We start from the raw sequence: 13,461 nt of genomic DNA, 5'->3' as shown, positions 1-13,461 counted from the left end.
TACAAGCCTCAAATCAAATATGGGCCTTGTAACTTAAGATCACACGGCTCTTATTTAAATGCAAAATTTTCATTGTTGGCACATGGCTCGTTTTCTATCTCCTTAAATATTTGTTACTATCACGTGGCTCAAATTGTAAAAAAGTCTATATTTAACTCATTTTCATTAAAATCGTCACGTAGCCTATATTTGATGTGCAACGCCGATATGGTAGACCAAGAAGAAAGTTGTTTAACGACACTAAAAAGTGACCTAGGAAATCAAATGAAGTAAAAAGCATTCATGTGATAATAAATAGGCGATGGTTTTTTTAAATGATATTGTATTACATCCAACACATTAAACTGTGATAGATATCAGCTTCCCCGTTGTTCTTGTTGCTTCTTGTTTGGGAGTGTCAAGGTTTTATGAATGAAAACATGTCCCGTGTTAGAATTTAGCATAAAACTGATTTTGGGGGTGCTAATTGTTTGTGCATCGTTTTATTTCATTTTAAAATTTCAACAAGTCTCGTGTAATAATAATTTGCACAAGGCCAGTGTAGACAATTTGAAATTGGGTAAATATGTACATTGCAGTCGTCATCGCCGTGTTAGAAATCAAGTCATAATCCTTGTTTTTAACAGGATAAAGATAGTACAAACCGGTTCAAACTTGTAGTGTTTAATATGTACGTAAAGAATATACCATCATTCGAGTTTCATAACTATGCATATAATGCATGGAAAACTAATAAGTTGTCACAATTTTTATTTACAGCAAGTAAATAAACCGTTCAGATATTATTTGCTCGAAATTTATTCAATTTCCAAACATAACCCCGAAAAAGGGAATCCTTTCTCTTCTCTATCTCAGCCTTTTTTTATTTAAAAACCGAAATGAACTGCCTGTGAAATGAACGCTAGGGTAGATTTTGTGGATATGAAATAAAAGGGTCCGTGATAACTCAACACAAAAAAAGTTTAAAGCGATGAAAAAAAAACTAAAGTATAAACCTAATCTACTTAACCTATTTAACCTAGTTTTTATTTCATCACTTATATCACTTTTTAAAGGTGTGTTGAATTTCCATTTTGATGAGTTATCCAGAAATAAAACAATGGTTTTAAAAAATAGTTTGTTAGTTCCTTCTTTGGCCACCTACAAAATTAAGGCCAGCGCCACACTTGACGGAAATTCCGTCGCGGAACTTTCGCGACGGAACGCCAATACATGTAATTACATATAAATTACAAATAGCGGGCACACTACGCGGAAGATCGGTCGTTCCGTCGCGGACGATCGGTCGCTCCGTGGCGGACCGCCGACTCTCGCGTCTGCTCCGTCCTCCGCGCACCGATCTTCCGTCGGCGGAAGATCGGTAACGTCGCATTCCAAGTGTTTGTATGTATCGCGCCACATTCGGCGGATAACACGCGGCGACGACGCACGCACAGGATGTTCGACACTGAACGATTTACTATCGAAGTGCAATATAAAGTCGACTGATAATCCGCCACTGAATATTCAGTGTGGCTGCAACGTATGGTAACGGATTGACTCCCGCGGAAGTTACGCGACGGAATTTCCGTCAAGTGTGGCGCTGGCCTAAATGTTTCAAGCAATACACGGGTAATGAACTGCGCCTGTCTCGCTAGCAAATCGTGTATTGAGAACATTTTTATTTATTTATTTATTGCATCTCACTATACATAAATCACATTTTTTCTCATAATAATTAACCTCACTTAGGACTAAGCCTGTATCGAGGTTAACAATTTACATTTGAGTGAAATAAACATAGAGTAATCACAAACATTAAGTAATACTACATACAAACACAAAATATTTAAAAAAAATCTATTTGATGAGTATTAGGCTGGCCGCATACATACGTTTTCCGTATTCGATTTCCGAATTCGTTTTCCGTATTCGGACATCCGAATGCACGGAATCAGTAGAAAATACATTGACTGCCGCACACATTCGTTTTAGTTCCGAACGGAACAAATTCCTTACGCACGTTCCGAATGCGAACCGGCGCGTTCGGAGAAACCGAATGGAAAAAACCTAATGACGTCATGTGGAACGCAGCTCTTGCATACACTTTGTTTGTGCCGGCGCAAATGTTCGGAAATTTCCGTTTAGTAATTCAGTGTTGCCAACGGATCTTGACCTAATATCGCCGTTTCTCATACATAAGGTAGCGTAAAGTAGCCGAATTTGCTGTTAGGTGGGACATATTTAAAATTGATGTTTTTACGTGAAAATAAAAAAAATTCATGGGGGGGGTGGCTAGAGAATTTCAAGAAAATATAAAATTTGTCCCCAGAAAAATAAATTTCATGGGGGGGGTGGGGGTGGCTAGAGAATTTCGGGACATGTTTATTAAATTGATGTTTTTGAAGTAGCTTAATTGGCGACCAGTCGCCTTTTAGATTTTTTCGGCGCCGATTCTCGCTCTGAGCCTAAATGGCGATATATCGCCCTTGTTGGCAACACTGGTACTGACGTTTATACATTCCGAATGAAGAAAAACGAACGTTTGCGCTAGTCTCACGGAATTCCGAATACGGAAAACGAATTCGGAAATCGAATACGGAAAACGTATGTATGCGGCCAGCCTTAAGATGGGATATTTGACAATATATTGTAACAATATTTGAACCCTAACTACTTATTAATCATTATTCTCAAGAAGAAACAATTTTTTTTGCAGCAAATGGGACTTACATAAAATCTTATTATTTAAGAAAGGACAAGGATGAAAAAGTATTAAGACAGTCGTCTGTCAATACAAACATCTTAATTAACTTTTTAAATTTAACTAAGGAATTGGTAGACTTAATATGATTTGGAAGAATATTAAACATAAGTGGTGCCTGATATAAATAGTTTCTTGACCAAAAGAAATTTTAGTATGTACCGCCACAAAGTTCAATGTAGAGCCAATTCTAGTTTTATTTTTTATTTTTTTTATAGTGAATACCTCACAAGAGTCCCAACTGCTCCCGTCTGGAGCCAGTGAGACTATGGCATCCCCAATTGGGGGATGTTGTGAGGCTGAAGGTAAGTGGGGAAGGGAAAGAGGAAGGTGGGGAAGTACCTGGCTATTCAGATCTGGTCACTATATATTACGGTATAGTTGCACTCGTTTGTTGTGTTCTTTCAGCACATATAATATTGATAAAAAATCAATCAAGTATTTGAATGATATACAGATGTTTTATACACAAAACATTACATTACTTATAAAGTAGGTTGGATGGATAACAAATTTTTTTTTGTACATAACTTTAAGGATCAATTTTAGAGTAATATTTAGTGGTTCAACATTGGACTTTAGACATAATCCCCAGCATACCATGTTATAAAAAAGTTGAGATTGGACTAAGGCAAAACAGACAGTTTTTAATTTCTCTTATTATTATGTGTCGAATTATTTAATATGTGTTGAAGTTCTTTAAAAATAAATGTAAGTCTCCTGATATTCTTTGTTAAAATATCGATATAGTATGGTAACAACAACATTTTCGAAATTTGCATGGTAAGTTTTTTTTTGTAATTTGAGTACCTACATAATGTCAGATAGGCCATTTATTAGATGTTAAAAATAAAACTATATGGAAGAGACTAAATGAAGAAAAAATTAAGAATAACAAATAAATAAATTAAGTTCATCAATAAATTACTATCATATTCGGAAGTCAAATGTAACTTCACATTTGAATGTACTGTAATTTGATTTGAGATTTTCACGACGAAAAGTATCATAGTGATTTATTTTTGGGGTATTATGCCGTGTTGTGCTACCTCCTTCTTTTGCCAACGTTTCAGACAGCATTACAGTGTCTCTAAGAGCTGATAATCTTAATATATAAAAATCACGTGTCACTGTGTTCGTACACGCTAATCTCCGAATAAATAAATTGTTGTTGTAAATCTATTCACTGTAAAAAAAAAAAAAAAAAAGATCTATTAACCATTTTTTAATTCGGTGGTGGAATTTGATTGAATTATCAAATGAAACGTCAAAACAATATCTACGATGTATGTGACTTGCGCATATATTCTAAATATATCAAATGCATAAAATATCTGACAACAGATAAAAGGCGGTCTACATAAATGAGGTCTATATAAAATGTGGTCTACATAGAAGGCGGTCTGTGGCAGGACAACGTCTGCCCGGGACCACTAGTACATTATAATTTTAGATGATTTTGTGCTTTTATTTTTGGTGTAGCCGTCAATTAGCGGATATCAAGAACTATTGAGCTTCGTCTTTATTCATATTTATGAATTTCATGAAAATAAAGAAGGAGGTAGCGCAACACGGCATAATACCCCAAAAATAAATTACTATACATACTGCTGTAATTTGTTCTTAATTCGGTATTGCCATAGGAATAAAAGAAAAATGTTAATTGTTTTTTATCACTACACTTTCTTGACAGACTCAACACAATATATTATTATCGGCTATATATTACATCTATGTGTTTCTGATAAATGATTATTACATATTATTATAGAAATAATCTCTTTGTCCCACAGGCAATTACCTAGTGGTTTTCGGTGGCTACTCCCACCGCCACAACAAGGAGGAAATCTGCTACGACAACCAGATGTACCTGTACCACCTGGGCTGCCACGCGTGGACCAGCGGAGAGGTGCTCGGGGGGGCTGGGCAGGCCTACCCTAAGGCACAAGGAGTGTTTGCGCACGCCGCCGCTCTCCGGCCCCCGTCCACCCTCCTGCTGGCAGGGGGGTATCACGGGAATGTTAACGGTACGCCTTGTGTTTGGAATTTTGTCCTTTTTCAATGCTGTGTAACTACAATGAAACTCGCTTAAGAAGTTCCCAATTAAGAAGTTTGGCTTTTACGGTGTACCTATTTATCTTGAAGACTTATTAAAAATCAATTTTTCCTACATTATTTTATTTGTTATCCGCTTAAGAAGTTTTTTTTTCTGGTCGCTTGGAAAACTTCTTAACATGGTTATTCTCCTGAGTTTGTCAGTAAAAAATAATAAGGTTATTTAATACTGCTTTTCCTCAGGCGACCTTCTGGCCTTTGTGGTGCCGGGCTGGCTGGGAGGGGTAGGGGGTGGGGACCCCGAGGCGGCCTGTCCGCGCCACCGCTCCCATGCCGAGTGCCTCGCAGATCCCGAGTGCGGCTGGTGTTCAGCTGATGAGGTAACTTTAAACATAATATGTACCAATTGAGGAAAAATAGTTCCTTAAGAAAGTTTGGAAATTTAATGAAACGGTCTGGAGAATTTCATAACTGTGGCAACACTGAGTAACACCAATTTTATTTAGTACATTCGAATGTGGGCTTATGCTCAACTCCCGAATATGACAGTTTGAAATTTACAGGAAAAACAGCATAACTCTTGATTTTAAAAGTCGGCTCTGAAAGCACAACTTTGCCACCGTTGGGTATTTTAGGTACTCATATGACTGCAGAGCAATATCAAAATCAAAACATGCTTGCTTTTGCCTTAGAAGTGAGCTTGCAAGTGACCGATGACATAAAATACAGTCATTCGTATTGCACATCGCGTCGTAATATTGTGATGAAATATTTTTAATTCTTTTAGTGAGATTACGGAAGAACTTTTAGTAAAAATATCTGTATGTAATAGGCATAGGTAGCACCTGATGTATTTAGGATAACGGTTGTGCGCTGCAGTTTTCGTGACAATCCTACATTTTCGATGAAAATTATTAAAGATAACAAATTTGGCTTGTGTCTGCAACTAAGAAACACCATCACTATACTTTAATTCATCATTATATTTTGTATGTACAATGTATTGTCAGTTTATAAAGTCGATAAAAAACAAAAAAAAAAAAATTCCCGTTCAATGAATTCTAGAACTCAGATTTGCTTTCAATTTCAACAAAGTGTCATTTTCAACATTGTAACTGTTTGTTTAAACAAGTCAGATAACTGATAAAGTTCCTACCTGTAAAATTATATGTTAACAGAAAATTATTTTAATTGTCTTTTTCAAAAGTGGAATTGTAATATCCTGTGATTTTGCATGTATGCGCTTAGAAGCGTATGTGTTAATAATTTATTTAATTTTCATTATGACTTTACGACATAGCAATGTTATAACATATACAACTTCAGGTCTGCTATGGTCGAACGGTGGGCTCCAACTGCACCACTAACCTGCAGTCAGTCCGCTGCGGGGGCGTGTGCCCTGCGCTAGGTGACTGCCACTCCTGCCTGGCGCTGGGCGCCCCGCAACCCTCGGGGCCCGGCCTACCCTCTGTCAGCACCAAATTGGGGCTGCACCACTGCACCTGGTGCGTGCAGAATGCGCGCTGTCATCATAAAGACGGTAAATATTATTATGGTCACTGCATGTTTTGATACTCTCATTGATTCTTCCTTATGAAGTAAATTGCTAACTGATTTTTCCGTGACCGGATAAACCATCAAAATGATAATTCATCACATCTTTAAAAAGTTATATAAAGTCATCGAAAGTGATGAAACAAAAACTTTATTAACTGGGTTAAGTAGGTTAGGTTAATTTTTTTTTTCATCATTTTTAATGATTTTATATCACTTTTTAAAAGTGTGTTGAATAATCACTGTGTTGAGTTAGCACGTCATCAAATTTTATTTTCCGTTGAATTCTGTAATAATAATTTTTGTTCCCCTGCCCTATACAATATTTATTTATTTATTCATGTTCTCCATAAAGCGGTTATGCACCAATGGTTCCATGATAACTCAACACAGTGACAATTCAACACACTTTTAAAAAGTGATATAAAGTCATTAGAAACGATGAAAAAAAAATTTTTTTTAACCTAATCTAACCTAACCTACTTAACCCAGTTAATAAAGTTTTTGTTTCATCACTTTCCATGACTTTATATAACTTTTTAAAGATGTGATGAGTTATCATTGTGTTGATTTATCCGGTCACCGCACCAATATATTACGAGAAAGATCACAAACTTGAGGTACTTGCAAGTATAAAAGGTCATGGGGGCAGTTTTACTATTTTGTGTCATGCGTCATAGGCTTCATCAATTTCAAAGTATCTATACCCATTGACCAAATTAATTATGTTAAATGAATTAAATTACTTACTATTTCAATGATTTATATATCTGACAGTTGTAAAACGCACGCGACAGAAAATGAGTGAATTTTGGAATAAAAAAGGCAACTTCAAATCTCCATAGAAGACGAATTAATCCTAGGATTTGCGACATCTATGTTTTAACGGATAAAGCATTTCAATAGCTTCGTTTAAAGTGCAAAATAATAGAAGCGGGAATGGCTAAAATTTTAAAATAAATATTTTTCCGAATCACGAGATAATTTGCAATTTTTTTCAATAAAGCATCGGAGGCATTTAAATTGGCGCATTTATATTACCAAAAGCAATCCAGTGGTTAACAGACTTATCTTACAGAAGAACCATGAGTGATTCGGTACTAGTTAATGGCTTAATGAATGCACCTGACTTAACTAAGCTAATAACGTTCTGAGTACCAAATCGTAATATTATACTTCCGGAGTTGTACTTTGTATTAATATAAAACCAACTATTTTATTAATTCCCCAGTCCAAAGGCTACATAGGCTTGGAAATAAATTCAGTTTTGTAGATATTTTCATTTATTCCATACTAAATTTAACTTCGAAATTTGTTTCGCTAAATTATTATATTATTCAATCTGTTACTTACTTTTTAAGTAAATATTTAACTTATAATTTACTTTTTCTTTTATGTTGATTTTTGTTATAATTAATACCAGGCAGGGATTAATACTTAATATTAATATTAATTTGACAGCCGGCATAGTCCAGTGGTAACGCATTGGACTGCCATTCCGAAGGTCGCGGGTTCGAACCCGGCGTGCGCAAATAAATTTTATTTGATTAATTTGTGTTATTTCACAATTAATTAATTAAAATAATATATAGTATATTTGCGGCACGTTCCAGAGTGGAAGATACTACCAGTATCGCCCTGGTGTAAGACCACCATTCAGAATTGAAACGTTGCTCCAAATGGCTTTAGCCGTGTTTAGTGACTAGATCTGAATAGCCAGGTACTTCCCCACCTTCCTCTTTCCCTTCCCCACTTACCTTCAGCCTCACAACATCCCCCAATTGGGGATGCCATAGTCTCACTGGCTCCAGACGGGAGCAGTTGGGACTCTTGTGAGGTATTCACTATAAAAAATAAAAAAATAAAAAATAAATACATTTTTTCTCTCTTCTCTCTTTTTTTTGTAGCTTTTGTTTTGATTAGTATTTCTATTTTTTTTTTTTTTTTTTATATATATTTATATTATTATGTTAATTTGAATGCACTATAATATATATGATAAATTTAAACTTGTTTTATGTAAAACCCAACAGAATATAAAGAATCATTTCGTAGGACAAAGGAAATAAGATTGAATCGATTTAATTCAATACTGTAAATAAATCTGTCCATGTCTACAAGTATGTCTAGAATGAGACATACTTGTGTGTAAATGGTCCCGATATACCGCATTATGTATGTTAAAGTAGTTGAATATGTTTGTAGTAAAAAGGTCAAAAGACAGCATGAAATGATAAGTGATTCTGATAAAATATTTGTCTTGCTTTTTTATATGTTCAAATAATGCTCAGCGCAAGGGCTATTATGCCATGTATTATGAATAAAATTCATAGATTGAAGTCTATGCCGCCTCACACCTGCAGCCAGCCGTTCGTACTTCGAAGTGACTACAAGAAATCAATAATAATAATAATCTTGTACAACACAGTTTCAGTTTTCTGTTTGTGCGTGCTCGTAGTTCTTCTAAACCACGCAACAGATATTGAAGGGGTTTTCACTATCATTTAGAAAATTTCTTCCGGAAGGTTTACATATATAAAACATGCATATTGTATTTATAGAAAGTCGATGTTTTATAATCAAGTCGAAAAAATATTTTTTCCTACACTAAATTGCTAACGCTGGCTAAACCTTATGAGATACATCAAAATAATGTACTACAGAATTGCATATCTTAAAAAGGCCTACCGAAAAATCTGAGATGGTATATGTCTATCTTCGTAGGATAACCCTAGCAATTCCGGGTGTAAGGGGAAGTATTTGGTAGTAATGAAATTTTTCACAAATATTTGCTAGGTACCATGATAATTATATAATTTATTTATTTGCTTTGTATCTATCACGCCGCGCGCTGTTTCCCGGGCACCCCTGCAAAGTCATCAAACGTAACGAACCACTTGGGATAACCTATGGCAGAGGTGTTGGTTATTCAATAAATTATTCGGGGCGGTGGTACCCAAAACACCATACCCCAAATGGGGATACCATAGTATCACTGGCTCCAAACGGTTGGGAGCAGTTGAGACTTTTGTGCGGTATTCATTTGTAACTAACTAACCGTCACGCAGTTCCGCAGGGGCAGGCAGAAATGTCAGATTGTAGCAGTCTTGCTTTTTAGTTCCTACCGTTAGCGGCTGACAGCATTCTCAAGTTGCCGTTTTGATTTGCGAGCTACGGGTCTGAAGAGCGCTGTGGTTCGTTTCTATTTGTTCCGTCAGTTGTGGCGAGATACTCGGGGACACGTGACGTTTGTGGAAGCTTGCCGCCCTTGGCGGACTTAGGATTATACGTAAGATGCCTTCCAAATTGAGATTGACTTTTATTCTTTAATATCTTAGGGATTACTCTCATAATTATATAAATTTGTTCAGAATTATGTGATTCTGAGCTGGCGCCCAGTAAATTCATTATAGCATCATTTTATGCGTTCGTAAATTCAACTGTCATGACTTGCATTTTTGTCATCTATCGAGGTAATATTTAACTCGACACGCCTTGAGTGTTAAAGCTATTATAATGAGTCTCATGCTTAATATTAACTTCCTAGAGCAATATGTGTGGTAACAGAATTATAGAATAAATGATAAAGTTGTTAATAGAGTTTTTATTACTGGTGCACTCAATATTCTACCCACATGTAACATTGAGTTCCCTTTTAGGGAAGTAATTATATTGGTAAATAGATTCGATACAAGATCACCACTCGACTCTGCAGCGGCACACACATCTTGCTTTATTCATATGCATACATCATCTCATACGTCCGATTCTTGATGCGACCTGACTCAAATATTTGATTCACTTGATTGTGCCATGTCTTCCTCGGTCGTCTCCGATTTCTTCCACCCTTCACTGTCGTGTCATATTCACATTCACACATCGTCTCATACATACTTTTTAATTATTCCGACTCAAATATTGGATTCACTTGATCATGCTATGCTTCCTCGGGCGTCTCCGACTTATCCTACCCTTCACTGTCGTGTCATATTCACATTCATACATCGTCTCATAATAATATTATTGTTACTAGCAAACTTTTAATACTTACATTATTATTGACTAGCTGACGTGTACCCGGCGTTGCTAGGGGTTATCTTTAGGAGATAGATTCACTTCATTTTATTTAACTTATTTTCACTTTATTTTTTGTAATATTTATATTTTTTGTAATACCTGCATCAACTGTAAAGCGCCCCTGAGGTGATATCTCACAAAAGCGGCGCTATACAAATTGTCCAGTAAATAAATAAATTAGACAAAAACCACATATATTATATATTTCTAAAGGCCTTTTTTAAAATGTACAATTCCTTAGTACATTATTTTGATGTATCTCATAATGTTTAACCAGCGTTAGCAATGTAAGCGCCTGAAAAAATATTTATGACTTGATTGCAAATCACCGATTTTTCTCTACTTTCTATAAATATAATATGTTCATATTATATATATAAACTTTACGGAAGAAATTCTCTAAATGGTAGTGAAAACCCTATCAAATTCGGTTGTGTAGTTTAGAAAAAATAAGCGCACAAACAAACAGACGCGGATAGCCACTTTATTTTATAGTATTTAGAGACTACGTATTACGATGAGACACTAACGCAATTCTCATCACTTTGTTGGTTTCATAAATGCGCTGCATAGAAATAGACAAAAATTTTGACTGGTTGTGAGCATTTAAAACTACTAAAAAATATTATTTGGACCACAACATTCTTTATTCAGCAAGTGAGACTACTGGTGTATCAAGACATAAAAAAGCTGTTGAGAGGTGGTGCATTATTTTGAAGAAGAAACGACTTCCTCATAAGAAAAATACTGTTCTCGATTTTTGGAAAGAAGCGATAGGTACATTAAATATTAGGTACCCAAATTTTACACAGTGAAAAAGGTAATTCCAACGCTTAATAAACTCTAGGTGGTGTTGATGGATTGCTAAATTTAATATTTACGGGAACCTCTCATAAAACTTGAAACTTTTGATTGGAAAAAATATATAACTTATCGGGAACCATGTAATACGGACATATCTCGATCTTGATGTAGCACTGTATGTCGTGCAAGCGGGATATAAAAGGGTCTAGTTTACGCCAGCAAGAGCACCTTTGGCCTTTGTTATCCGGCTGCCCTTTTTATTAAACATTCAATCTCCCGGGCCTTGATTTAAATTACTGAATTCAACAATCCTCCTTCTCGTGTTCCGTCTCTTTTCGCACTGAGATGAAGATTTTCGCAAATTTCTTTTGGTTGGGTAATACATTTTTTGTATAGAAAACACGCGAGTTTTGGCAAATTCTTTGTTGTACATGTTTGCGATAAAATTGTGACTTGAGCTTTATAGCTTTAAAAAAACAATTTTTACGATTAATATGTCTTACGTACGGGCGGAAACCAACAATTCATCTTAATATTAAAAAGCATAAGGCGTCAAAAGTGTTTTGTTCGACAATATTGAAAATAACGCCATCTTTCTGTATAAGTGGATTAAGAATAGTTCCAAAGATTACTTTAAAAAATGTTTACCTAAAATATTTTTCAGTGTGCTTCTAAGGTGTTGAAATCGAGCATTCCTGTTAACTCCTCAGGCCTTAGCTATATTTTGATATTGAAATTGAATTTTTATTTTGCAATAAAATCCAAATAAATGGAATATTTCTGAATGTATCCGAAAACTAAAAACGGTGATAAAATACGCTTTAAAATTTCATTGCTATAAATAATTGTATAATTTTTGATATATTAAATTTTTTAATGCGTATCTTTATTGCCTTTCGTTTTTAACTAAAATTGCTGATAACGAAAAAATATAAAACCCACGCATACAAACATATTACAGACATCATTGTCACCTCACTTTTAGTCATAGTATATAAAAATAATTAATTTAAAATTCACAAAGATTTTTTTTTTTTTTAAATTGTGTTTGAAAGCTTTGGTTTCATAAAGGTGCAAATTTGAATTCTTCTGTGGTTAATTTCTATATTTGAATATAAAGCGTGGTATTCTCTTTCTAACACCGTTTAGATCTTATTTCTCACCATGACAGTAAGGGAGATACAATTATTTCTATGAGACCATGTGAGTTGTTTTCTACAAAATTCATTTGAAGGGCTAAGAACAAGGATGGACATAGGTATAATTTATAGTATGTATATTCTCTCATATAGGTAACGCATAATTCTCTTTTGTACTTTTCTATTTCTAGGATACGGCTTTGTTCAGTAGGGACCCAGTGGAGCTATATTCCAGGTTACTGCGAACAAGGGCTTCATATTTTCTTCGTATTGCGATTCCGTTAGTAAATGATTTAGCATTAGGAAGGACAAATCCAAGCATTTTTTTCGCGCATGAGACAATGTCAGATATGTGAGATTTGAAAGAGAGATTTGCTTTGAAAACCACGCCAAGGTCTCGAATCTCATTTTTGCGTGTTAATATATTTTTATTAATGTGGTAGAGGAACAGGAATGTATCTTGAATTATAAACTGATAAAATTTATTTTCCTACAGACAACTATGGTGTGTGCGGGGAAGACACCCCTTCCCAGTCCCCGGGCTGGTGGGGAGACACAGGCACAGAGGTTACTAGCGTTGAGCAGTGCCGCTCCCTGGACCGCAGGCCCGGCTTCACTTTCGTCAAGTACCAGCACCCCACAGATTGGACGCGCCCCGATCATGTGGCCATCATCAATGCTACCACGGTTGACTTCAACGCTGCAGCCGGGGGGCGCGGTGAACCTGAAGGAGAGATGGTCGCTCAGCTCCGTGGATTCTTGCACACTCCCACCGCGTGGGAAGGTGCTGGGGAATTGTTGCGCGTCTGCGCAGGACACGCACGCGCAGAACTGCGGCTAGGAGGCAAGGACCTGGCGGCCAATCTTACGGCTGAAACATCGCAGTGCACCGCTGCCTCGTGGCCTGCCTTGCAGCCCGGCCGGCTTGCTGTTGACTTTCATGCTCACAAGGCACTCACCAGTGGACCCTTCAGCTCGCACCAGCAGAGCAAAATGGAACTGCAACATAATAAAAGTCACGAAAATGCTAAAGTAATTATAGTATTTTTATGTGGGATTGTTTATCAGAATGGGTGTCAAATGGTGATT

The 13,461-nt window shown here is 36.0% G+C and overlaps 1 protein-coding gene across 1 annotated transcript in view; it reads left to right on the top strand.

Moving 5' to 3' along the window:
* The window catches only part of Megf8 (multiple EGF like domains 8), a 39,709-nt gene that overhangs the window by 10,005 nt on the left and 16,243 nt on the right, over positions 1-13,461 (top strand). The window contains exons 10-13 of the mRNA XM_089651421.1: positions 4,537-4,770; positions 5,042-5,178; positions 6,125-6,338; positions 12,869-13,404. Of these exons, the coding sequence (XP_089507547.1) occupies positions 4,537-4,770; positions 5,042-5,178; positions 6,125-6,338; positions 12,869-13,404 (1,121 nt within the window). The remainder of the gene's footprint in view (positions 1-4,536; positions 4,771-5,041; positions 5,179-6,124; positions 6,339-12,868; positions 13,405-13,461) is intronic.

The sequence above is a fragment of the Hesperophylax consimilis genome, chromosome 4 (assembly GCF_061612785.1).
Source record: "Hesperophylax consimilis isolate HC1 chromosome 4, BYU_Hcon_1.0, whole genome shotgun sequence".
NCBI lineage: Eukaryota > Metazoa > Arthropoda > Insecta > Trichoptera > Limnephilidae > Hesperophylax > Hesperophylax consimilis.
The sequence above is the reverse complement of the archived record's forward strand: the minus strand, read 5'-3'. Positions and strand labels throughout refer to the sequence as shown.